This window comes from Fusarium pseudograminearum, chromosome 2 (assembly GCF_000303195.2).
Source record: "Fusarium pseudograminearum CS3096 chromosome 2, whole genome shotgun sequence".
Lineage (NCBI taxonomy): Eukaryota > Fungi > Ascomycota > Sordariomycetes > Hypocreales > Nectriaceae > Fusarium > Fusarium pseudograminearum.
The window spans coordinates 4,909,311-4,934,154 of record NC_031952.1 but is presented as its reverse complement, the minus strand read 5'-3'; the positions used below and the strand labels follow the sequence as shown (position 1 = coordinate 4,934,154).

The window sequence follows — 24,844 nt, the reverse complement described above, 5'->3', positions numbered from 1 at the left end:
TTGGCCAAGTCATGTTCAGAGCCAATGTGGCGGTTGGGCTAGACTTGCAAGATGCATTCATGGCGCCGCCACGATTTATATCTTATCCATTGTTGCATGGTCATTGACTTGCATTTTGACCCATTGCACATGTCATCATTCCAATTTCCGGGAGACGGGAATCTTGGATACTTTGAGGGGCATATAAGGTTTAGAACCAGGCTCCATCGTAGGTGAGACAGAAGATGCCTGGTACGTCGATCCTTGCAAATGGAACGTTGTTATACCCTTGAGCTGTAGAACAGACTTTCTATGCCCGGCCCCTTCGCCTCATTCTGCTCCTTGGGCGTGCTCTCGCGGTACACCCAGGTTACAAGCCCGTATGCCCATCTCTTTCGGGTAATTTAGGCTCAATGGCAACGAGACCACGTGGTAAACCTTGAGTACCAGATCTTGCAGCTAATATCTATCAGTATGATTCATGGTGGTTCATGCACATATTGGGAATCCCCAGTTAGTCTAATCTTAGCATGTACCCAGTGCCGACAACTCGGCTTAACAGCAATACCGGTCAGCGGCAGATTAAACTCGTGCATTCCTGTCCCCGTATGGGTATGTTATGTTATCGCAGATGCTTGAACGGGGGAATTACTTTCAGTTGGATGATAGCGGCGAGCTTAAAGAACCTTGTTAAGGTCAGTATTCCAATCAGCTTGGGTTGAAGTTACGGCTACTGGAGGTCGGGAGCATTCTTCCCATCTTGGTCTACTATCCTAAGAGCATTGCCATTGAAGGGACTGTAGGGCTGATTGATACGCATTGCGGAAAGCGTCGGCTATTCTATTCTGTTGCAATAAGAAAGTTTCATCTCGCTATCAATGTGAGAAGTGGAAACCACGTCTAGGATCATGAGCTAAGATGAACCGTCTAAAGCCGAAGCATGCAATACGCTAGAACATCTAGAAGTTTAGAAGCATTGATGAAAATGCAGGTCAATTGTAACAAGGATAATCTTTTGAGTTAACCATAGATCCATAGATACCGTTCTTATTATCATTGATGGATGATGGGGACAAGCTCTCCTCTGACTTTATGGTTGCATCCAAAAAGGAGGCTGAAAGCTGAACCAGAAGCTGACAGTGTCATCAAGGTCCGTGCTCAGCCCCTGAAGATGAATCCGGGGTTAGCTTTAGCGCGTCAACAATTCCCATACCAGCCCTGGGGAGAACGCGGAGACAAGAGACAAAGACACGGGACAAACAGACAACAGAATGTCGGTCTGGAAGCTTACATGACGAGTAATACCAGAACATGGATAATTCTAGGTCTAATAATTCTCAACAAATACTCCGAGCATAACCGAAAGGACGTAGTCGTACTCGTCACCTAGGTGAAGGCTGGTGAGTCAACCCCCAGCTCTCCTTGTTAACCCGACACAAGACGGCATTGAGATTAGCGTTGCCGCAAACTCTACCCAACCATTGTTCCTCTCACCGACCGAGACCCACAAGGTGAGCTTCCATCCAGCCTGATCGTTTTCGTGATTGTCGTACAGCAAACGTACGTACTTCAAGGTTAGCCCTTGATGTCGGTGTTTTTGTTGAGGCGTGTCGGGCTGAAACTAGACCGGTAGTTGAGAGCCTACGGAACGTTTCTGGCTCTTTGATAGGTTGACTGAGTATGACTGTTACGCGGTGGTTCGGTATCTCGGCGTCAGATACCGTCTTTATATAAGAGCCATGGCCTAGCTTTTGTGAAATTCCTTCAAGATTCTGTATTTCTTTTTTTTATCATCTACCAAGTGAATTGAGTCCATTGACTCTTGTTATCATCAAAATGACGGACGTTATGAGTATACGAGAGCAGCAGCACTGTACTATGCAGTACTTTGCTGTTGACCTAGCAGCTGCAGCTTTCGCTTCTGCTTTGGTTACTCCTTGGGTTACAGCCATCGATAAGTAAGTTCCTATATCCATAGACATCCACCTCATTTATTAGTTGGTAACTAACACGATATTTGGCAGGCTCGTCTTCAACAAAGCTACCAGCAACACCTCAGTCATGGGCTCCATGCGTAAATGGGCTTCCAAGCCCAAGGCCACCTTTGCCTCGCTCTTCATCCCTTTCCTCGTCTACTTCGGAACCTACGCCACCGCCAACATGTTCGACTCCTTCAACGCCGTGCAATATGACCTCGACCCATCCATCGTCTGCTCCTCCCCCGCCAAGTTTGCCGCTACTACGACCGTCAGTTCCGGACTCAGCATATTCAAAGACGCTTACTTCTCGCGCATGGCTTGCGGTGGTGGGACTCCTCTGCTGAGTTATGCCTTGTTCACTCTCCGAGATGCAGTGACTATCTACGCTTCCTTCAACTTGCCTACCATGATTGCTCCCAAGCTTGCCGAGTTTCCTTTCGCGTCCATTACCCCGTTTGCGGATATCTTCAAATCCGATGACTCGAGGCTCAAGATGGCTCAGCTGTTTATGCCTGCTGCGTCTCAAGTCGTAAGCACCCCGATTCATCTTCTTGGTCTGGATGTGCATGCTCGCCAAGTTCGTATGACGATTCGGGACCGCGTGAGTGTGATCAAGCGGCACGTTGGGTTTGCTACGCCTATGCGCATGATACGCGTCTTGCCTTCGTTTGGTATCGGCAGTGTAGCCAATACTGGGTTCAGACGAAACATGATGACTCGGGTGGCCTGACCTGGCTGGGTTAGTTTGCGTTGTTGCGGTTTCAACACGAGAACTCCATGACAGCCTCAACGCCTGGAGAAGGGTCATATTGCGTTGCATTTCATATAAAAGTTGACTAAACTAGATTGCCAGACTTGAATGATTATATTTTTAACATTTCTATGCACATATTGAATGGTGAATTTGGTTGTATAAAACTTGCAGTAACTTTCATTTCTTACTAGTCATTCTTTATGCTTCAACGCTAATATGTACTCGTATCAAATGCTATGTACATGCCATCTCAATGCCCATTTCTTTAGATTTTCTTATTTTATTTTTATTCCTTCTCTTTTTGTTTTGCTTAGAACTTGTCCTGGTTGGCGTTCTGCATCAACATGGTGTTGTCGGGCTTGTACTTCTTGGAAGCAAGGTTGATGTTGTACTCGACATCGAGAGTAGCACCCTTGGGGTCGTCCTTGGCAGGCTTGAAGTCAAGCACCAAGTCGTCCTTGACAGCGCAAGCGGTATCAGTCTCGAGGTAGGGGTCGTCGCTGGGGTACAGCTGAGCGGTAACACCAAGGTAGTCATCGTGGGTAACCATGATGTGGATGTGAGCAGGGCGGTAAGGGTGACGGCCCATGATGCGGAGGAGCTCAGCAGAGGGACCAGAGGTGTCGATGGCGTACTCGGTGGGTTTGAGGCAGTAGAACCAGAACTTGCCGTCCTGGTCGGTGCGGAACTTGCCGCGGAGGTTGTGGCGAGACTGGTTCTCGGGGTCGTGGGCGTCGTACTTGCCGTTGGTGCTGGCTTGCCACATGTCGAAGACGGCGTTGGGGATACCCTTGCCGGTGTCGACGTCGCGGATGACACCGTGGAAGAATGTGAGTTGACCGTCCTTGGGCATATCTTGGACGACGCTGGCGCCGAGATCGCGGAAGGGGGTCTCGGGAGACCAGAAGGGACCGAGGATGCTGGAGGAGGTGGGAGCCTTGCCGCCTTCGGTAACGACCTTGTGGTTGATCTCGTCGACGAGGCTGAAGAGAGTTAGTGGGTGTTATGGGTTGGGTAATTGGGTGAGACTTACGACTCAATGCCGAGAATATCGCAGACGCGCCATGTCTCGTTGCGGTTCTTCTTGTAGGCCTGGCCAAGAGAGTTGATGTAGTTGACACCAATGATCCACTCTTCTTGCTTGAGCTCGACTTCTCTGCAGAAGTCGTGCATGTGACGGATGAGAGAGGTGAGGATCTCGCGCTGTCTGGGCTCGGTCTCGGGGCTCATGAGGCCGACGACATGCTCTGTGAAGTTGGGGTCGAACTTTGATTGCGCCTCAGCGCCGTTGGTGCCGTTTGTACCGTTGGACATGGTGGGGGTAGGTAGAGAGTAAAGGTTTAATTAAATCTGGGGTATCTTTGAGGAGTGGTGAATAAGGAAGAGGAAGAGGGGAATGACCTAGGACAGAGTGCAGGTCGAGACATTTAAGTAACCCTCGATAGCCCCAAGTGGGAGCTTAAGGATTGTTTGCCGTTATTGTAGCCGGGAATGATGGAGGGGGCGGGGCCGTGGATCTGGGATCTTGACTTGGGAAGAGTAACAGTAGCGGCAATTCAAGTCGGCTCTCCCACGTTAGAATGACCATTGCAAATCCCTGCAGCTAATTGGTTCCTCCATTTCTTGGGGTACAGCCATTCCGTACTGGGCGGAAATATCCTTACCCGAAGCTGCCGTCTCAAGATGCCGATTCTTGTCGCTCTCCCTCACGGGTCTTTGTTTCTCCAATTTTCTAGCCTTGTTCTGGATGAATGGATTGCCGGTTTTCTTTACCGGAAATGGTCGTCGTACGATGTCGATTGAAGCTTCCCATCAATACCCGATAACCAGGGTTGAAGAGACATCGACAAGGCTTGCAACAGATACTTCTTGTATTAGAAGTCAATTGACATGTCAAACATAACCTCAAAGATAATTCATATGCATTTAATCTAGTTCTATCAATACAAGATGCCACTGTCATTTCTGTAAGGTATCATCCCCTTATCCCTCAATCTGGGGTAATGACAGCCAACCCACCAGAGGGACCTGGGGACCTGGTCAAGGCTTGAGCCTCATTGTCCCCTACTGGAAATAATGCCATGCCACCGGATCAATAAAGGCTGTCTGTCACTTCAATGTCCATCTGGGCTAGACTTACCGATCATGGCCAAAGTTCAAGGATCCGAACCGAAAGCAGCGGGGCGTTAACAAGCCCCACTAACCCCTCCAAAGCTACAGCATGAGGGGAATAAATATTTCGAGATTGCAGTGGTTCCAATCAATACATGACTTGAGATACAACATCAGGGGGGCAGTAAATTAATAAGAAAAATATTGGCACGGCACTGGCGAATCGAAATCAGATCACTTTTTTTTGTGCCTTTCTGCGTCGGGTGAAAAGAAGAGACATTCGTGGACCAAAGCATTATTTAATAGAGTTAACTAAGTATACCTGTCCACAGCTCAACCACCCCATCATTCTATCCCTTCTCCATCATTATCTATTCGTAAATGTAGCAAAAAGGCGAGCTGCTAAGAGTATCAAGCGCTTCATCAATAGTGATTGACTCGGCATTAACTCCTACATCTAGTGGATCAGACTTGAGGGCATCTCTGCTAGGAGGTCTGTTTTCGATGGTCAGAGTACCAGAGATATCCCTCGCCTGCTTAGGATGCAGAGCTTGCCAGATCCAATAGATACGGTCGACCATGGCGTGGTGCAGCCAGAAAACAGGCTCATTCGGGGAAGAATAAAAGTCAGACGAGTCACCACCCATGACAAAGTGGCCAGCCGCATGAACACCCAGGAAACCATCGCCAAAACGTCCCTGGAACTCAGTCTGCATATCCTTGATGCTACGCGAAGCCTCTCCAACGGTGACATTGTACAGGTTGGGTAGCGTCATCCAGTTGTCGATAGGGTACTGGTTCAGATCGCGACGAAGGCAGCGAGGGTTGTATCCGAGGGGAGTTTTAGACGGAATCATGCCGGACATGCCGGGTGCCGGCGGTCCAAGGTTGGCTACGGCTCCGACAAAGGGCCCAGATTCGATGCACCCACCGCCTTCGCCGCTTGGTAGGACAATGTCTCCCGCAGGGTTGGAGGACTTGGTGCCGTTATGCTTGAAATACTTGCCATCACCACCCATGCTGGTCTCGGAGCCATCGAAAAGAGGGTTGGTGCTGACATTGCCAGTCTCGAACCAGTTCCAGTACTAATTGTTATGAGTTTGTAATTCTTACCAATAGCAGGGGATATGAACTTACAGGTTGCGTGCCCTTGAAACCGCACTCATCGCGAAGGGCCTTCTCATAGGCATACACGAAATATCGATGCCACGTGAAGAAGTTTCCCTGTGTTATTTGTTAGATGTTTCATAAAAATAGCGTGGTATATCTTACAGTTGCGTGGATGCTGGAAGTCTGGTTGATATGAACCGCCACAAAGTCATCATATCTAGTACGGGCACCAGGCGCAAAGGATGGATCAGCCTTGGAGGGTTTCTCACGAAGGCAAAGAACAGCATCGATATAGGCCTTTCTCTCCTTCTTGGAAAGTGCTTTCCTATGATCCATGTCAGGATGGAGAAGCAGTTGAGAATAGCCAAGACAAACTTACCAGTCACGGCGCACCTTGGCATTGGTGGTTGTGCATTTCTTTGTTCCAGATCGCTCCGTGAGCTTCGCCTCGGAGTTCTTGAGTGCGGACAGAGCCTTGTCGTTGAGGTCCACCACGAGACCACTAGCAGACTGGTGCTCAGTAGGTGCAGCAACGACAACTGACGAAGCGCCTAGCAGAACGGCTGCGATTCCGAAAGAGAACTTCATCATGTACAAGACTGCTCGTGTCTTTATCAAGAAATCTTTGAGGGAAGAACGATAGAGAAGAGGTAGAAACAGGAAAGAAGGACACCAGTAACGTAAAATATATCGTCTGGAAGGATCTGATAATGCAAGCCCTACCTCTCCAATCCAGAAAGGTCCGACTGAGATCTGCTGCCAAGGCGGAGGCTACTTTCAAAGCAGCACCTAGTCCCGTTTTTTCGCTTTCCATTACCAGCATCTAAGTTGCCTACAGGGTCTGGCTATCCGAAATTTCAAGCACAGTCCACATGGTTGTCGAAAAAGGTTGATGGGATAATTATTGCCCGTGCGGCATAATATTTGTTTTCTACGGAAGATAGTCCTCGGTCTAACTGAAACAAGCATTGATAGTTGAGAGATGAATTTGAGGCTAAATTCCTCAAACACGATTACTGATTGGCAAAGAGTGAGTGTCGAACGTGGTACTCAATCTGGAGGCAGTGACCGACTTTTCAACAAACCACAGAGTAGAATTGTGATCGCCACTGCGAAACTCACTTACATGAATTGGTTTCAGTGACAAATCAGATTCTTACAAGATCATTCTCCGGAAGAATGAGACGCCAGGGTATTCGCGATGCTTAGGAGGATAGGATGCGTAGTGGGTAGCAGAGATGGTGGCCTCACGGTCTTATGGTATAGAAATAAAGAGCCTACGAAGCCTGGTCTAAGTAGCTTAGACTGGCCCACTAATTTCCTCTCTTACAGTCCTAGCGGACATTTTTTATGATACCCTGAGGATAGGATGCCGGGAAAACAACCGTAGTCCAACTCAAAGCAACAAATTAGCCTCAAACAGACCCAAAGCAAATATGCTTAACAATTACATTGGCTACGATCCAGATACATACCCGCACATGTTTCAACGGTGGAGACATCGGCCCGAGTAGAAGAACTAGTTTTCATTTCCGTCGTCAAAATCGGACACTTGGGCAAGGAAATGGATGCTCCATACAAGGCCCTTCTGGATCAACCACACTACGACGGCAATAAGAAAAGATCCCTGGGCCAGCGAACATCACAGTAAAATATTGGAAACTCTTTTTGATAATGATTGTGAAATAGAAATTCTTACTCGAATAATAAGGAAAGGTTATTCGCAGAGCTCATCTGTAGTTCTACATAGATAATGTCCCCTTGATTTCTCGTCCCATCTACTTATGTCTGGAGCTGTTGTTCTGTCACACTAGACAATATCAGCAGAAGGAGGACGTCACGACTGAACATTGTCCTTTCAGTCTCAAGCATTATGATCGACAAGCAGAAATCGTCGTGTTGCGTAAATGTCCCTCGCCGCTCGAAAGCGTGTCAACCATCTCATCGGGATTGCTAGGTGATATATCGAAATCGATGATTAGTTATCAATAAATAAGTTGAATCAAGGAAAGATCTCATGTTGATTTTAAAAACATACTAGCATGTCTACGGAGAAACAATAGAAATGTCTCGGCGGTTGATCAAACGACGTATGAGGGACAGATCCCAATGCAAGAGATCTAAACTTTATCTCAAAGATAAAATAAGCATAACCATACCAAAGAGCGTGGTAGATGATCCTGGTTAGCCCGTGGTCTGATGTTCCGTTCTTAACTTGTTATACAGGATCTGGGGCGTGAGTTGCAGGAACTTGACGCCAGGGTGTCCGAATAGCTGCTGAAAGCATATGGGACGAAGATCGTAACCTTATGCTTTACCAGACTAATTACTTCAATTTAGAGTTTTAGTTCACTCATCGTTCGCTATTATCACAAGTCAATATATTTCACGGCAATGCGATCAGAGGTATCATTAAATATGTCTTCATAAAGAGTCTATCATAAACTTAAAACGCCGCCTGCATCACCCCACGCTATGCAAACGACAATGCAACTATCACTATAATACAGGTATAACGTTGTTCTTCGTTAATTACTTCGTCTCCTCGCTTTCCTTGATACCGTTGTGAGTAAGAACTGGCGCATCGCGATCCAGGTCGTACATGGCATCTTCTTGGGCATCGTAGTGGCGGAACAGAGCGTAGAAGATGCAACCGGTAACGGCAGAGGCGATACCAACACCGACGTAGAGCCACAGGAAGTCGGGGTCCTTGGCGCGAGAGACGAGAGCCTCGGCGATAGCAGAACCGAAAGCGTTGGTGAAGAGGTAGATGGACTGGACGAAAGACTTCATGGAAGGAGGAGCCTTGGTGTAGGCGTACTCGAGACCAGTGACGGAGATGAAGATCTCAGAAATACCGATAAAGATGTAGGCGGGGGTCTGAATGGCGATGTGCACATTGTTGGGGAGGTTCTTGCCGTCGACCAGGCCGGCAGGGCAGTCCTTGGGGGACTCGTAGCAGGGTCCAGAAGAGTAGATGATGTGCTGGACAATAGCGGCGTAAGCGAGACACAGAGCAGCGAACCAGAAACCGATGGTGATTCGGGCAATAGGTCGAAGCTCGATTCCGAAGCGTCGCAGGATGGGGTAGAGAACCTTCTCGATAAGGGGAGTGAAAATCAAAATGGAGATAGGATCAAAGTTCTGCATCAGATCGTTGGGGACGCCGTGGCCATTCATCTGACCAGCCTGGGTAACAAAGTTGGTGGAGAACTGTCCGTAGCAAACCCAGAAGATGGGGTAGAAGACAAAGACCTTGCAAGCACGGAGAGCACGCTTGAGCTCATCGACGAAGTGGTCGTTCCAGGGGACAGCCTTGGTCTTGCCGTTGGCCTCGCGCCATGAGGGCTTGGCAGCATCAGTGTTGCGGGCAGCAATCATCATACCGAGGGCCTTGAAAGCATCGGTGATGACGGATCCCTGAGGAGGACGGTTGACAAAGGTCTTGCGGCGGAGGACAAGGGTGAGGATACCGATGTTGAACATGCAGAAACACATCAGGTAGGCAGTCCAGAATCCCTCGTACTTCTCCATAAAGGGGGTGGCAAGCAGAGAAAGGGCACCGACGTTGATGCACCAGTAGAAGATCATGTAGATACGCTGGTAGGTAATGGCAGGATCGATGACGACTCGCTCTCCGGACTTTTCAGTTCGAATGGCCATTCTGCGTCTTTGGTACTGATCGGCGATAAGAGGCGCAATGTTGGACTTGATACCTCCAGTTCCCAGACCGATAACGATGATAGCAACGATGTAACCGGGCTTGCTGGCACCAACAGCCATGGCGGCTGGTAGCGCAGTCGTCCAGAGAATGATGAGACCAACCCAGTAGAAACCACAGAAGACGAGAATGGTCTTGTACTTTCCGAGGTACTGATCGGCAACGATGGCACCGAGAATGGGAGTCACGTAGCAAAACCATTGGAAGAACAGGTTGAGACCGGTAGCGGCCTGGTTACCCATGCCGAGACCCTTGGGGCCATCGGCTCCATCTTTGGCGTAAGAGATGTAGTTCTGGAATAGACCTTGAGCACCGTAGTAGGCGAAACGTTCTGTCAACTCGACAACAGCGATGAGGAAAGCTGAAGCAGGAAGGTTCTCGCCAACACGGCGAAGAGTGGCCCTCTCATGGTTGTTGGGCTCCTCGCCGTCAGGCGTGTTGCCAAACTCTGGGTCAGACTGCTTGTCAAAAGATTGCTTCTCGTTAATCTCGGAAGGAGCAATAAAGCCACCAGTGAGATCAGTCTTCTTCTCGTTGTGTGTGCGGTCACCAAGCTCTTCGTGGAGCCTTTTAGTATGAGAGTTAGCATGGATGTTTATTAAGCTTGAAAACAGAGTTTGACGTACTCGGCGGCCAAATCCTCGTGGTTCTGAGCCATGGTTGCAGAGGAAGGGCAGGGTAGGGTGTAGAGAAAGGAAAACTTTTCACTGTCAAGACAAGTAGTATCAATGACAGGTAAGAGGTAGAGGGATAGAGAAAAGAGATGAGAAAGAGAATCTGGAGACGGTTATAAATGTTCTGTCATGGAAACGTTGAAATGGAGACGTTGACAGTCATGGCTTCGGAGAGGCCATGCCCGTTGCTGTAAAACATCCGACGGAAAGAGGAACCTTTGATCGGAGGAGGCCAAACGGCCCGGATATGGAGTCCACCGAAAGATGAGGCTGTGGCCAATCCCAGCCAGAGAAGAATTCGAGAAGTCTTTTGGATGCCGAAGACCCGAGAGTTTCCCTGTCTCGTACGAGCGATGGTGGCACGCCAAGTGGAGGTCTCACTGTTGGACGCACCCCATAGTTTCGCCTAACAACTGGAGACTTTTTTGAGATAGTGGCGGGCAGTACGGATTTACTGAGATGAGGTGACTGACTGTCTTTGTCGTGCCTTTTTTCTCTCCGGAGACGGCCAACACGCCCCGGAATGACTCTTTTGTCCCTTCGAGATCGGAGAGCGACCCAGATTTTGTTGTCATGGATATTATGCTTATTATTGCGATCAAGATATGGGACATCCCATCAGTCGACCATTTCTTCAATCATGCAAGTTTGCCGGGTGCTGTCTCTATCAATAGAGATCTGCGCTGTGGCTGCATCAGACTTTACTGGAAGCAGCCAAGTTCCGTCCCTAGGCTAATAAGCTGACGGGCAACTCCAAAAAGCCCTTTACCTTTACCCTTAGATTTACAGTGTACCCTAGGCTCAAGGTTGATTGCGCCCTTTTTTCCCTGTCTTTGTCACTGTCACTCACTCCCAATCGTGCGGTAACGTAGCAGTCGCCAGGTCCGTCCGCCACCCACTTTACCACCACTCCGTGTCGTGTGCTCACTAATCTTAGAGACCCTGAACCCACCTTGACAAGAATTTCTCCTACGTAAAAGGCGTCCGTGTCTATCTCTTCCCGTCCAGGAACCGTTGATATCTTTACTCAAGAGGAAGGTCGTTATTGGGTAATAGCATCAGTTCCCCGCAGGTTCTTTTGTAACAAGGTTATCTCTCGACTCCATGGAGATGAGACGAGATGCGCATTACCCATACAGCGACCTCCAAATTGTCATATGACGTGTTACCGTCAAGTAAATGCCCCTGTAACGGGCAGCTGGGTGAATAAAGTTGCTATCTCGTCTTGGTTATCTGCTAGTCAACTTCTCGATACGGAATGATGCCCTCCTCGAGTCAGACGATTGGACTGCATCAGGAGGATGCGATTCAAAAGTTCATTCATTCAGTTCAGCGACATGGTTGCCATGCTTATCTCCGGTCAATTCCCCCAGCCAAGCCGGCAGCAACCGCCTGTTTCCTTGGCGGAATGACAGCGCCTTTTGCCTCTTCGATGTTGAAGATCGACAGACTTGATGGTGATGGTCTTGACTGGTTGTATCGCTTGATGCAAGGTGGTGATGGACTTGCAACGTTTACCATCAAGGACACGCCATGTCTCCCCCAGACCCATCCTTTCGCCTCCTGTCAACGGCACCCCGTGTTTTTCCCATCTTTCTCCATGTCCCATCTCCACGCAATCATGGCATCGTAAAGGCTAATGCAAGCATAACCTAACCTTCTGGGGTAACAATTCACACAAGAATCTCATTCTATGACAAACATTTCAACATGCCCCAAGCCAATCAAGCGCTTCTACTCACCTCCCATGCCGTATTTCCGTTGACGTCGTTGATTCCGGGGAGCCTCTAGTGGGAGGCTTCAGGCTTCAGCTGGTTGGTGGCGCGGGCTAGCAAGGGCTCTTGTCTCCGAGGTGCAGGTTTCACAAAGAGCCTGAACAGGCCTTGGATACCCACAAACTAATTACCGAGGCGCCGAGGTTCGATTGGGATAGTGCAAAGAGTCCTGAGATTGACGATGATCTTGTCTTTAGGGTAGATCACCGGCAATATTTCGACATGCGCAAGCATCCAAGCGATACTACTTTGCCTGGGTATGGTACTCATAAGTTTTTTGTTAATCGCAATGTCTATTGTATTGTTTAGATATCCATGAATAATCCTCGTACTCGGAGATTTGCGACAGTAACAAACTTGGGTACGAATTGGTGAACACGAGAATGTTTCTACACATTCCATTAGCAAACCACGTACAATTTCCCACAAGACATACTCTTCGAGCAACGGAGCGTTGAATGCGCGCTTGTTAAAGCCATGTTACCAAACTTGCGAAAAATAACTACAAATTTATCGTTTCCATTCAAGACTTAAAAGTCAAACGTTGCATCGTGAACATGGCTAAACGTCTGCACAGCCGAAACGTTTTAACGCCACACGCGCCCCAAAATTAGATTGACCGCGACACACGCGATACTTTCGATTCCTCCCTCAACCGCGTCTAAACCAACCCAAACACGTCCTTCAGCACATTTAGCGCCCCGAAAAGCTCGTTATCGTGATGCCTCCGCGCTACGACCTGCAAATTCACGGGCGCGCCCGCGAAATCGCCCTCGTCCCACAACTTCCTCACCCTTAGGCAAGCCTCGCTCAACGGCGCATACCCGTCTTCGTATCGTTCCCCAGACTCAGCCCTAATGGGCGTCGGAATCACCGCCCCGGGGTAGTCCACGATGTTATACAGAGAGGTGTACGTCCAGTACAGGGCCGTATCGTGGGCGCACGCCGGACCAACAAATGACGGGCCGATAATAACATCCACATCTTGATCGGTCCAGCTTTGCGCGAACGACAGACGGAAGTCGTCCCGTATCTTGTGCTGGCGGCATACATCCACCGCTGTTTGCATACCCAACGGTTCGCCGTCTCGAGCAATCCATTCTGTGAGGGGATGAACGGGTTCACCAGACGAGATGATGCCCTTCTTGGTGTATAGAGCACCATCTGGCCAGTACAGTCTCCGAATGAGGTTCCAAGCTTCCTCAGCGCCCAATACCTTGAAGTCTTTCACCTCGACCAAGTCAGCGTACTTGCTGTCGGCTAGCATAGCTTTGGCCCACGACACAGCCCTCTTCACGGGAGGTTGGGGCTCGATGAAGCCATCGTTACTGATGATGCCTACTTTGAGTCGCTGATTGAACCTTGTGCCGAGGCCAGTCCAACGAAGAGGAATCACAGTCGGGTCAGAGAGGAATGGCTTTGCCGACAGAGTGCATCTCATGAAGAGATCCATATCCCTCAACGATCGACACATGGGCCCTGTCGAGACGGGCACGTTCAATACCGACGGAGGCGGGGCTGTAACATATCCTCTTGTGGGCAATGTGTTCGATGTTGCTTTGAAGCCATAGATACCGCAAAACGAGGACGGTCCTCGAATACTCCCGCCAATGTCCGTACCGATGCCGAGCGCCGAGCCCTTCATAGCGACCAAGGCTGCCTCGCCACCCGTCGAGCCTCCTGCAGTCAGATAAATATTGAACGGGTTCAGGACTCTTCCCCAATGCGAATCCGACTCCAAATGCATCATTGACTGCGGTTGATTGGTCTTGCAGTAAATCACAGCACCCTGACTACGCAAGATCGCCACAATATCGGCGTCTATGCTATCGTAGTTGATGCTTGCGAAGCAACCCTCAGAGGAGTATGTTTCAGCCACTTGGATGTGGTCCTTGATGCTGATAGGAAGACCGTGCAGAGGACCGACAGGCTTCCCGTGCTGCTCGAAGTAGGCATCTAGCTTCTCGGCTTGGGCAATGGCTTCGTCCATGTACCACTGGGTCAGACAGCATGTGAGCTGATGCGCGATGATGGCGCGCTTGCAAAAGGCTCGTGCGACAGCGACAGAGCTGTACTTTCGACTTGCGATTGCATTAACAAGACCAACGGCATCATGCTCGGTGATCTCAAGCTCTTCTTGTGACAAGATACCACATGCCGCGGGAATGGTTGATACATCTTTTGGAGGGTTTCGAATGAGTTGTTCTGGAAGAAGAAATTCCTGGGGAACCTTGGCAGCGAATGCTTCGAGAAGAGCAGCGCGCTTGGCTTCGAACTCGACAGTTCCACGAAGGATGGGTGTCACTTGAACGACTGGAAGACCTGGGAGGGTGGTGTCTGTAGCAATCTGTTCGGAATTGACGAGCTCGCAATGTTCGACTGTGACATTCGATGTTGTCTTGCCTGAAGACACAGGTCCAGGCTGAGCTGATGCAGATGTGGGACTCATGGCTACGAGCGTCTTGATCGAGCCAGAAACAGAACCGACAATGGAAGAAGGGAGTAAAGTACTACATCAGATTCCTGCACTTCTTATAGATAGTGTCTGTATAGATAGAGAAGCATCGCGCTCGGTCTTTCCACATGTCGACCCTGTCGCGCTCATTGGCCTTATCGTACTCGGAATCAACGACTGCTCCCACGCTCGGAACCATTTCATTCGGCAAACCTTCAGTTCCGAGCCAAGAGCCAGCTCAAACCACACCTAATACTCTTCAAATATGTCGCTATCCCCATTGGTTGGAGATCGTCAACTGCCTGCCTTGGCGTGCTCAATGTTGGTGGCGTAAACACCAAGACCCCAAACCAGCTCGTGACCCAGGCCTGTGTGACCAGACTCAACACCTAAACGTTTCCTATCGTTGAAACGAATCCCAAGCCAAGTATTGTTCAATTTTAGCCGCATTGGAATCGCCTCTTCTGTTAATCAGTAGCGACCAATAGCGTGATTGTCGAACACCTCCTACCTCGAGATGGCTTCAAAGAACAATACTAAGCGGCGTTCCATTGTTCTCAACCAACAAGTTGGGGCCACCACCACATGGACAACACTCGCTACGAGAACAATATAATGGCGCGCGCACGAGTTGCTGATGATTGCCCCGACCGTTGCCACTCTTTACCACTATCGGGAGATAAACGCGATGCGCGACGGGAGGATGCATATAAGGTGTTACACGAAGCTCGGTGGACCAAGACAGTGCTTTGAGACACATCGAATCCTCGAAACTCTTTCTCTCTAATCATCAGATCAATTGAGCTCGTTGAAATGCCAGAGTCAGACTCTATCCCCGGAACAATCCATCTGGTGGATGTTCAGCGCAATCTGCGTGTTCGCCATGCAGGTGGCGGTGAAGGTGACATCGTCTTGGATCCAGCGCCCTCTGATGATCCCAACGACCCTCTCAACTGGACGCCTCAGCGCAAGCGTCTAGCATTAATATGCACAAACTTGTAAGTTCGTCCTACCATGGGCGAGGCTTGTAGTGCTGACTAGAACAGGTATACTTGGTTCACTGGCATGTCTGTTGCGACTGTGTACTCTGTTCTCGTACCTCTTGCACAACAGTCCAAGGTCTCAATTGCGACACTGAATGAGGGAACGGGTTATATGTACTTGCTTTTGGGAGTCGGGTTGTTGTTCTGGCAACCTTTCTCGTTGCGATATGGTAAACGGTTGACGTATCTCATCTCAATTCTCGGGGCTATTGTGAGTTGCGATGCCAGACCACACTGATGGGCAATTACTAACGAGGACATCAGGGTACCAGTATCTGGAGGTGAATATTATTGAGCAGATGACCTATTGAACAATGCTGACCATATTTGTGCAGTGCCTATGTGTCGGGCAACGGAGAATGGATCGCCAAGTGCATCATCCAAGGCTTCTTCGTCGCGCCCATTGAATCTCTCCCCGAGATGTCTGTCACCGATATCGTAAGTACCTACATATACCACAGATTCTAGAATCTGACTGACGCTATCAGTACTTCACCCACCAACGTGGCACTTACATCGGTATCTATGCCCTCGCCCTCGCAGGAAGCAACTACTTTGCGCCCGTCATCAGTGGCTTCATCGCCGAGTACCAGGGCTGGCAATGGGTCTTCTACTGGCCCGCCATCTTCCTCTCGGCCGTCTTCGTGTTCTTGTTTCTCTTCATGGAAGAGACCAACTACATTCGCGTCGCGCGCGACATCAACCGCCCCCAGATCGAAACCTCCCGAGCGAGCGACGAGAATACTAGCAAGACAGGCGAGAAAGAGGCAGAGGGCGGGAACCGCGAAGTCAAAGAGGCCGATGAGGCAGCCCAAGAGTATGCCAAACCCAAGACCTTTGTGCAGAAGATGTCCCTCTGGAATCCATCTCCTGGCCAGAGCATGGCGCGACATGCTGGGCGTTCGATTGAGTATCTGTCGTGGCCCGTCATTTTCTTCGCTGGCTTCTCTTACGGCTCGTACCTCATCTGGTTCAACGTGCTCAACGCAACGGCATCTATTGTTCTCTCTGGTCCAGGATACGGCTTCAAGCTATCCATGGTCGGCCTCAGCTACCTTTCCTGCTGCCTCGGTACCATTATCGCATTTGCTGTCGCAGGACGTATGAGCGACTGGCTAACCGTCAAACTCGCGCGTCGTAACAATGGTATCATGGAAGCTGAGCATCGTCTGTGGCCGCTCGCCATTTGCGTCGTTGGTGTTCCTGCATCTCTGATCCTTTGGGGTGTTGGAGCGCAGCATGGTGTGCACTGGTTCGGTTTGATCTTTGCCATGTGTGCTCTATCGACCACGAGTGTGATGGGCTTGATCATCAGCATTAATTACTTGATTGATAGCTACTATGATATAAGTGGTGACGCTATCACGACGATTATTCTGGTCCGAAACACGATGTCCTTCGCAATTAGCTATGGGTAGGTCAAGCTCACCATAGATTTGACATTTTGCTAACAAGTACCACAGCATCACGCCATGGATCACCAACCTGGGATATCAGAACTGCTTCGTCTCTGCTGCATTTATTGCCTTGGCTGCTTGTTCTGCCGTGTTTGTCATTATCAAGTACGGTAAAGCGTTGCGTGTGCGCACTGCACCCAGATACCACAAGTTGGTTGCAGACGACAAGAGGGTCATGGGCGTGGCTTAGGTTGGAGGAAGCCTGGTCTAAGAGAGATGGAGAGAGGCAACAATGACATTGGAGATGTATCAATTAGGGATAAATTAATGTTCGTAAATAGCTTCGTATGGATCGCTCCCAAGTTTTTCACGCCCGTACCTGTACCTGTCCGGTTCCCGCTATGCTTCATACATGATTCAATATTGGTGATGCTTCTAAACAAACGCAGCAGCAGCCAGAATGGCGGCAGCAAGAGCCCCGATACTAGCTCCGACCTTGGATCCGGCGTTACCAGAACCACCAGTCTCGCTTGCATTGGCTCCATCAGCTGTAGATGTTCCTGAGCCACTGCCGCTGCCGTTACCATTGCCACCCTTTCCTCCGCTGCCACTTCCACTTCCGCTTCCTCCAGAACCCCCACTGCCGCCAGATCCAGAGCTTGACTTTATTCCACTGTCGGTACCAGCACGAACGTTGCCAACGGTGAGAGGCGAAGGCTTGTCACCACAAGACTGCGTGACTTGCACATTCGCAGCGCCGGGGTTATCCGAAGACCGAATACCGTTGCTCTTGATGTCCTGGAACTTGCCATCGGTGGTATATAGAGGTTCGCTGTAGACGTTTGCGCTGCCGGCTTGGATCTGCAGGGTACAGTCCGTCTTTGTAGCTCGCTTTCGGAGTTTAGCGCTTCCTTCGCCCACGAGGATGGATGCGACAATGTAGATGAGGTCGTCGTCGCTGAAGTTTTCGCTGTCGGTGTCGACCGGTACGGTGAAGGTTGCCTTGCCGTTGGCGGGAGCGCTGAGTTTTCTGTAGTCAAATGTGTTAGCAGAGGGACTTTGTTAAGTAGTATCATGCAGACGTACATGGCGGGCTTTCCGTCAACTTTGATCAGTTCTGCGTTGTCGCCAATGGTGGCGTTCTTGAGATCGACTTCTACTACGGCGCCGGTGCTTGTTGGGGCGGCGCTCTCGGTGGCAGTCATGGTGGCAGTATCGGTCGCATCGTCATCGCCTGTTTCGGTGGCTGTAGCTGAGGCATCGTCGTCGGTAGCAGTAGCTGGAATCTCTGTTAGCACGTGGTGTTTTGTTGTTGTTGGCAGTGATGCGACTTACCATCTGCAGTTGCTGTTCCCTCAGCTGCTGTTGTGGCCTCATCATCATCGTCGCTATCGGTTGCTGTAGCTGTAGGCTGATCTCCGTCCGAGACTTGGGAAGCATCCCCTGTGGCTACGGGCTCGTCTGCTGTGGGCTCTGCGACAGCCGTAGGCTCTGCATTTGTTTGTGGTGTGTCATCGTCGTCGCTATCTGATGGACTCGAAGGTTCTGCAGCAGGCGCTGAGGGTTGGGCTGCGGGTTCTGAAGGTTGAGGGTCGGCGATGGCTGAGGGTTCGGGTTGTTGTTCTGGGGCTGGGTCTGCGACTGTTTGGGCAAGGCCGTTGGCAGCCAAAAGGCCTATGATGATGCTTGAAGCGAAGCGCATGTCGGCGACGGTTGTCGGGTGTATGTCGGTATGGGTCTTTTGTTGATGCTGTATTGCAAGCAAAACACGTAGAATATTTTGTGAAAAATAGTAAAGACGCCAGAAATGAACAAAACGAATTCAGCTGAAGGGATCGTTCTATTATAAACAACCCAAGCATTCAGCTTAGCTCCCTCCCTGCCTCTGCTCTTTTCTTCGATCCTTGCTGCGATTTCAGGTGGCGCCAACTGTCATGGTCATGGTGGCTCTGGCAGTCTAGACCCTGCAAGTACAGGCAACTGGTACCTAAACCAGCCACTAAAATGCTGGTTCGAGACACTGAGGCTGTGTTTAGCGCAAAACAAGCTGTTGGGAAGACCAAAATAGCTTCAGCTGCAGCTGTCTCGTGTCAACACCACGGTCAACCCGACCCGTTCAAGCATGTGTCCGTTTTCTATACGAGAATCTTGTTGTCAAAGCACAAGCGACATTACTTTCACCCAGAATGGTATGTTTGAGCACGTGAGAACTTCAAAAGATCTCGTTAAGCTTAAAACGAAATGCAACTGTACCCTGTCTAGAGGGTTCAATGGTTTCAATAGTGGGCGCCACAGAAGGTTGCTGGTACCGAGCTGAAAGGCTAGCATAAGAACCAACACCAAATTCAGTTACTGAATCCAGTACAAGACACTTGGTGACAGACAATTGCGGCTGAGCAGTCTTTGCTCCAAGCCAGCATTCCCTTACAGAGTAAATGTGCCTTGCATAATGTGTGGCGCAACAGGGCAATTGTAGGGTATTGACTTCTTTTCTATCTCTACCATCCAGATTTATCCCCCTCATGCGTATTGCAGTCTATCCTCAGTCCATTCTGGTCGAAGATACTCGCTGTCAAACTTGACGTCAAAGCTCGAGCTATGCGCATAGTCAACCTCCCACTCAACCTTGACTTCACCGCCTTCAGCGCTCTGGCTCCAAACTGTGACAGCAATAGTGTTCTCTCCGCTATAGTTCAGGACACCAGGGGGGACAGGGAATGAGACCTGGTTACCAATGTAAGGGTTGAAGCGACCGTACTGGTACCCATTGACAAACAGCAGAACACGAACGCGATTGCTGTAGCCCTTCTTGGTGGCTGAAAAGGTCGTGTTGGAGGGAGCTGTAAGCTTGAATGAGATTCCAACATCAAGACCATCGGGAATGTCGAGGTCAACAGTGGTTCTGTAGGCCCGGACCCCAGCAGAAGGGTTGACGAGGGTTCCTTGCTTGGATGAGAAAGACTTCCACTTCTTGTCGGAGAATCCGGGCAGATGAGCACCAATGCGCTCAGCATAAAGACCACCCTCATTGAGGGGACCTCTGACTGGATCAATTACTTCACCCTCGACGCTTCCAGCGTGACCAGCTATCTTCCACTCGGAAAACTTGTATCCGCCCTTGGCAGACCCGATGAGAGTGGCATTGGTGATACCTCGAGGGTCAAGGGCACCACCACGAAGGTCGTGACCAGAGTTGTCCATCAGAACAACAAGGACGTTCTCCTTCTTGGACAAAGTCGCGTTCTTGAAAGAGAATTCCTGTCCTGACCTTCCGACAGTAGCATTACCCAGGTACGAGCCGACGTAGTCAGAGTTCAACCAGACAGAGTAGCCAAAGGCCAAGCCACCAGTGAGGTTCAGATACACACCGGTAGGGGCTTTGTCGGTCGTGGGGAATGTGGCCCTGTAAATGTGGTTTCCGTAATGAACATTGTACTCATCGACATAAAGTACGGGGTTCTTCAAATCAGGAACAAGAACCGCGTTGGTGGTGTTCTTCTTGTCGGCCACTGCGACAGAGTCAGCAATACGATCAATAACGTTTGACAAATTGGCAGCACTTACCAACCCATGCCGAGGAAGAAGTCTTGTAGTCGGACTTGATCTCAGGCAAACTATCGGTGTATTTCCACGACTCAAGTTTAGGGAGCTTAACCTTAGAGGGACCCTTGAGCTTGGTAGTATACTTGTGGCCTTCCTTTGAAGAGACCTTGACCTTCTCGCCGTTCCAAGAGATAGACTTGAGAGACTCGGAAGCAAAGACAGTGATTTCGGTCGACTTGTCAAGATCGCCTTCGATGTTGAGCTGGCCATTCTTGACGGTGGCATGGCGAACGAGGTAGGGTCCATGGACCAAAACTGTAGGAGTTAGCACGTTAATCTGTTCTTGCTTCACTGCGATAACGTACCGGTCTTGTTCACGGGCGCAAAGGGATCGTTATTAAGCGTCGGCGCCCAGAACTTGTAAGCGGTCTGACGATCAGCCAAGACAATAGTCGAACCATCCTTCATGTTGAGAGTGAAAAGGCCCTTCTTCTGCGTGTAGTTGACCGTAACACTCTTCTTACCTGCCTTGACCTTGATGCCGTTGAGAGACTTGTCATGCTTGAGCTCGGTATGTCCCTTGAGAGTGAACTCTCCATGCTCACCCTCAGGAAGCCAAAGGACAATGATTTCCTTCTTGTCAATTACAGAGTATGTGAGCACCTCAGCAGTGGTGTAGAGAAGAGTCTTCTCGCCAAAGTGAAAGTCGGTAGGGATGATCTTGGACTGGTGGCCATTAATAGTGATGTGGTCATTTTGAGGAATGGTCAATTTGCCCTCGGAAGTGTTGACACGGATCTTGAAGGTCTCCTTTGTGCCTGATGGTGAGTGATCGTGTCGAGATACGTAAAAGGCTGCACCATTGTCCTCGTGCCGAAGTTCAGTGACCAAGACATCGTCATTGGTTGAGAGAGATGTGCTGTTGGTGACTCGGTTGGTCTTTGTGAGGTCGTGCGCAACACGGGTGAACAGAGTCAACGACTTGGTCTCGTAGTACTTGTCCCAAATCTCACGGTTCTCAGAGATGGGGGAAGAGTAATCGTAGCTGGTAGCAACCACAGGGCAAGCGAACCAACCCCAATTGGTACCACCGTACATCATGTAAAGCGAGATCGCCGTGGCTTGCTGAGCAACCAAGTCACGGTAGAAGATGTTGGCGAAATCAGTACCAATGTCACCTGGGCAGCCACCCTCGGGACCACCCCAAGGATTGTAAGATCCGCCCTGGAACTCAGGCAAGAAGTGAGGTTGAGCTGGAGACTGCTTGGAGAAGTATGTGACATAGTCCTGGATGTTGTAAGGGACGTATTCGCCGTTCGTTCCGGTGCATTCGTCAAGATTGCAGCTCCAGCAGGAAGGGTAGCTGTCTACGCCGGTAACATCGACGTTTCCGGTTGCGTTGGCTTCAAAGTCATTCGACCAAGAAAAGGTGCGCTAGAAAATGTGAGTCTTTGATCAATTGAACAAGATAGTGGATGATCTTTACAGTGTTGGGCGCGTTGTGGAATACAGGTACGTCAATGCCGGCATCTCTCGCAGCGTCTTTTAGAAGTTGCATGTAATTTGCAACAGGCTCGTTCAAGATTCGCTTATCGTCGTTCTTCCATTGACCACCCAGCTCGTTCTCGATCTATAATGGTTAGTTCTTACTTCTGCCACGCAAGCTGTAGTTCATACCTGGAACATAGCAACATTTCCGCCATTGGTGATGAGATGCGGCTCAATAACCTTGGAGATCTCAGTCCAGTACTTGGACCAGGCCTTGGTGAATCTGGGATCGTCATTTCGGAGCTTGCCGTACTCGCCGGTCGTAACCCAAAGAGGAAATCCTCCCGCGTTGGCTTCGGCATTTACGTAGGGGCCGGGACGGATCAAGAGGTAGAGGCCGAGCTCTTTCGCAAGGGTCATTATGGACTCAAAGTCGTGCGCGCCATTCTTGAAGTCGAGGGCTCCCGGGGAAGCTTCGTGGTAGCCCCAGCTGTTGTAGATGCTAAAGGCATTGAAACCGGCCGCTTTGATCTTCTCTAGCAAGTCGCGCCAGAGTTCGGGTCTGCGATCGTTAGCGATGGTGCTTGGGACTCAAACCAGGGTTGAGCTTACACGGGTAGTCGCCAGTAGTGGAACTCTCCAGAGAAGACAAAGATTCGCTCGCCATTGATGAGGTAGCTGTGGTCGTCCCTACAGCAATTGATCAGCATTTCAGTTGCAGCGCCAATTGAGTCAATTTACCATTGAACAATGTTTGTCAATCCATTGTCTTGAATTGGAACATTGGCGTTCTCTTGAGCGATTGAGAAGCCTGTCAAGGCCAGCAGCCCAACAGTAGAGAGCGAAAGCAGCTTCATTCTCAACTCAATGCCTGTAGGAAGCAACGTGAACGTGCATTTCCGGAATCAATTGCAGTATCCTGACTACCTATATAAATATTTACGATCACCAATCTCGGTGATCAATAACCCGTGTTGCATGCAAGACATGGCATGACATAGCTTGCAGCTACCGAACCTGTCGATCCCGCCCAGGAATTCGGTCTTGATTGACCGGCCATTGAGGGGGATGATCGACTCTGCCGAAGGAGAAAAAGAAAATGCATCAATGGGAATTCTGCCGTGACTTCCATATTAGCCGCAGAGTAACATTGGTAGTTGTTGGACAAGGCTTTGCTATGACTGATGACACCTTTACCCCACACTCACCCGCATTTCTATTGACGCGGCTCTGGAGTTTCTGGAGTGTCATTTGGTTGTGCATCGGCCGTTTATGCCATTTTGGTCGAGCACATCATCTACTGACCAGCCATAGTATTCTTTTGCATGTGGCGAGGCTAAGCCTAGTAATCTGTTCAACATTTACTGTCTAGGTCGTCAGTCATCTTATCTAGGCGAGAGTGGGTTGGTGCCCTTCAAGGTAGGTCCATCTCCATAGGATACATCACATCCTCTTCAAAGCACTAACACGACTTTCCGTAGCTCGGGTATACCAACTAAGCTCTCTCAGACCATCGAACCCATGTGGCAATCCTGGCCAAAGATGGAACTCAACCTCAACATGCTCATCAGCCAATCTATTAGCATATCTCAAACTCTCATCCCTAAAGAGGTCCAGGGATCCAATGTCGATGTAAGTAGATGGAAGACCCTTTAAGGTGGCAGCCCTGGCAGGAACAGCGTAAGACAGAGCCTGTGCATCATCACCCTCCCGGAGCTTGGACAGATAAGCGTCCCATGCGACTTTGGCTCCAGCTGGCCTCATTGCCAAGACCTCGAGATATGGGTCATCGTCTTTGAGGTTGTATCGATCGTCCAGCATGGGGTAAATCAGTATTTGTTTCGCTATCGGAGGATCAAGATGACGATCTCTGGCCATCAAAGCAGCGCCTGCAGCAAGACCACCACCAGCACTGTCGCCATACAATGCGATCCGGGCAGGGTCGACATTGAGTTCTACAGCCGAGTTTGATACGAACTGTATGGCCGCCCAAGCATCTTCAAATGCTGCTGGAGCAGGGTACTCCGGGGCCAGCCTGTAATCGACAGCGAAGTAAGGCAACTTGGAGTCGTTTGCGAAACGTGCGATTTGAGGCGCAAAGGGCGGAACTGTACACGCTACGAAGCCACCTCCGTGGAAATAGACGACTGCCGGCGTAGGTTTCTCTGAGGCAAGAGTTTCCTCGCATGCGAAGCGAGTGACTTCAATCTCAGTTCCGTCGAGGCTCTTGACTTTGTATACGGTTTCTTTGATACCGGACGGGTATGGCGAGTTGGTGACGAAAATGCGAATGGTGTTTTCAATATTAGATCTCAGTTCGTGGGCCGTCGTTGGAGGATCAGCCCTTGGTCCTTTGGGTGGTGATCCAATAGCTTTGAAGTATTCGGGATCATAATTGAGGCCGGTCATGATACAAACGTGTTATCTGCAAAAATGATCCTGGGATGCCTGGCAGATATGAGGAATTTATATCATGCAGCTTACCTGAATATAGGCTATTTATGCAACCCCGCAGACTTGTACAGTAAGACTCACGGGTCACGAATGATGGCTTGCAATGTCATATATCTTCAACAATCATGCAGCAGCATGATACGCATGTGCCAAGCCATCAATGTCTCATGGAGAATACCTGAGTTAACGTCTAACCGCCTTCAACCCAGCGGGCTGAGACTGCTCTGGCAATAATTCAGATGTTGAGCATTTCATAGTATTCCATCGCAATTTCTGTCACTCGAGCAAAAAGTGTTTCATAAATCTGATACTCAAGCTATTGTAACAGATTGATCAAGTGAGATAGCGTGTCAAACAGGA

General features: G+C 49.8%; 9 protein-coding genes across 9 annotated transcripts; 2 read left to right on the top strand and 7 right to left on the bottom strand.

Moving 5' to 3' along the window:
• Positions 1-1,815: 1,815 nt before the first annotated feature.
• Positions 1,816-2,688, top strand: FPSE_04681 (uncharacterized protein; the record flags this gene model as incomplete). Its single annotated transcript, XM_009257799.1, has 2 exons — positions 1,816-1,937; positions 2,004-2,688. The coding sequence occupies 2 exons, from the start codon at positions 1,816-1,818 to the stop codon at positions 2,686-2,688; spliced, it is 807 nt and encodes a 268-aa protein (XP_009256074.1).
• A 334-nt stretch (positions 2,689-3,022) lies between these two features.
• On the bottom strand, positions 3,023-4,026 carry FPSE_04680 (uncharacterized protein; the record flags this gene model as incomplete). Its single annotated transcript, XM_009257798.1, has 2 exons — positions 3,023-3,695; positions 3,746-4,026. 2 exons carry the CDS (start codon positions 4,024-4,026, stop codon positions 3,023-3,025), a joined length of 954 nt encoding a protein of 317 aa, XP_009256073.1.
• A 1,169-nt stretch (positions 4,027-5,195) lies between these two features.
• On the bottom strand, positions 5,196-6,522 carry FPSE_04679 (uncharacterized protein; the record flags this gene model as incomplete). The annotated part of the gene is made up of 4 exons (XM_009257797.1): positions 5,196-5,909; positions 5,962-6,048; positions 6,097-6,259; positions 6,314-6,522. The coding sequence occupies 4 exons, from the start codon at positions 6,520-6,522 to the stop codon at positions 5,196-5,198; spliced, it is 1,173 nt and encodes a 390-aa protein (XP_009256072.1).
• Positions 6,523-8,466: 1,944 nt separating this feature from the next.
• On the bottom strand, positions 8,467-10,313 carry FPSE_04678 (uncharacterized protein; the record flags this gene model as incomplete). The annotated part of the gene is made up of 2 exons (XM_009257796.1): positions 8,467-10,222; positions 10,282-10,313. 2 exons carry the CDS (start codon positions 10,311-10,313, stop codon positions 8,467-8,469), a joined length of 1,788 nt encoding a protein of 595 aa, XP_009256071.1.
• A 2,452-nt stretch (positions 10,314-12,765) lies between these two features.
• Positions 12,766-14,553, bottom strand: FPSE_04677 (uncharacterized protein; the record flags this gene model as incomplete). The annotated part of the gene is made up of 1 exon (XM_009257795.1): positions 12,766-14,553. The coding sequence occupies one exon, from the start codon at positions 14,551-14,553 to the stop codon at positions 12,766-12,768; it is 1,788 nt and encodes a 595-aa protein (XP_009256070.1).
• An 819-nt stretch (positions 14,554-15,372) lies between these two features.
• Positions 15,373-17,249, top strand: FPSE_04676 (uncharacterized protein; the record flags this gene model as incomplete). The annotated part of the gene is made up of 6 exons (XM_009257794.1): positions 15,373-15,557; positions 15,606-15,813; positions 15,867-15,883; positions 15,938-16,040; positions 16,091-17,016; positions 17,066-17,249. 6 exons carry the CDS (start codon positions 15,373-15,375, stop codon positions 17,247-17,249), a joined length of 1,623 nt encoding a protein of 540 aa, XP_009256069.1.
• Positions 17,250-17,434: 185 nt separating this feature from the next.
• Positions 17,435-18,701, bottom strand: FPSE_04675 (uncharacterized protein; the record flags this gene model as incomplete). The annotated part of the gene is made up of 3 exons (XM_009257793.1): positions 17,435-18,029; positions 18,086-18,278; positions 18,335-18,701. The coding sequence occupies 3 exons, from the start codon at positions 18,699-18,701 to the stop codon at positions 17,435-17,437; spliced, it is 1,155 nt and encodes a 384-aa protein (XP_009256068.1).
• An 818-nt stretch (positions 18,702-19,519) lies between these two features.
• On the bottom strand, positions 19,520-22,887 carry FPSE_04674 (uncharacterized protein; the record flags this gene model as incomplete). The annotated part of the gene is made up of 7 exons (XM_009257792.1): positions 19,520-20,508; positions 20,564-20,857; positions 20,908-21,976; positions 22,029-22,172; positions 22,220-22,592; positions 22,643-22,720; positions 22,772-22,887. The coding sequence occupies 7 exons, from the start codon at positions 22,885-22,887 to the stop codon at positions 19,520-19,522; spliced, it is 3,063 nt and encodes a 1,020-aa protein (XP_009256067.1).
• A 586-nt stretch (positions 22,888-23,473) lies between these two features.
• FPSE_04673 (uncharacterized protein) lies at positions 23,474-24,439 on the bottom strand (the record flags this gene model as incomplete). Its single annotated transcript, XM_009257791.1, has 1 exon — positions 23,474-24,439. The coding sequence occupies one exon, from the start codon at positions 24,437-24,439 to the stop codon at positions 23,474-23,476; it is 966 nt and encodes a 321-aa protein (XP_009256066.1).
• Positions 24,440-24,844: the final 405 nt, after the last annotated feature.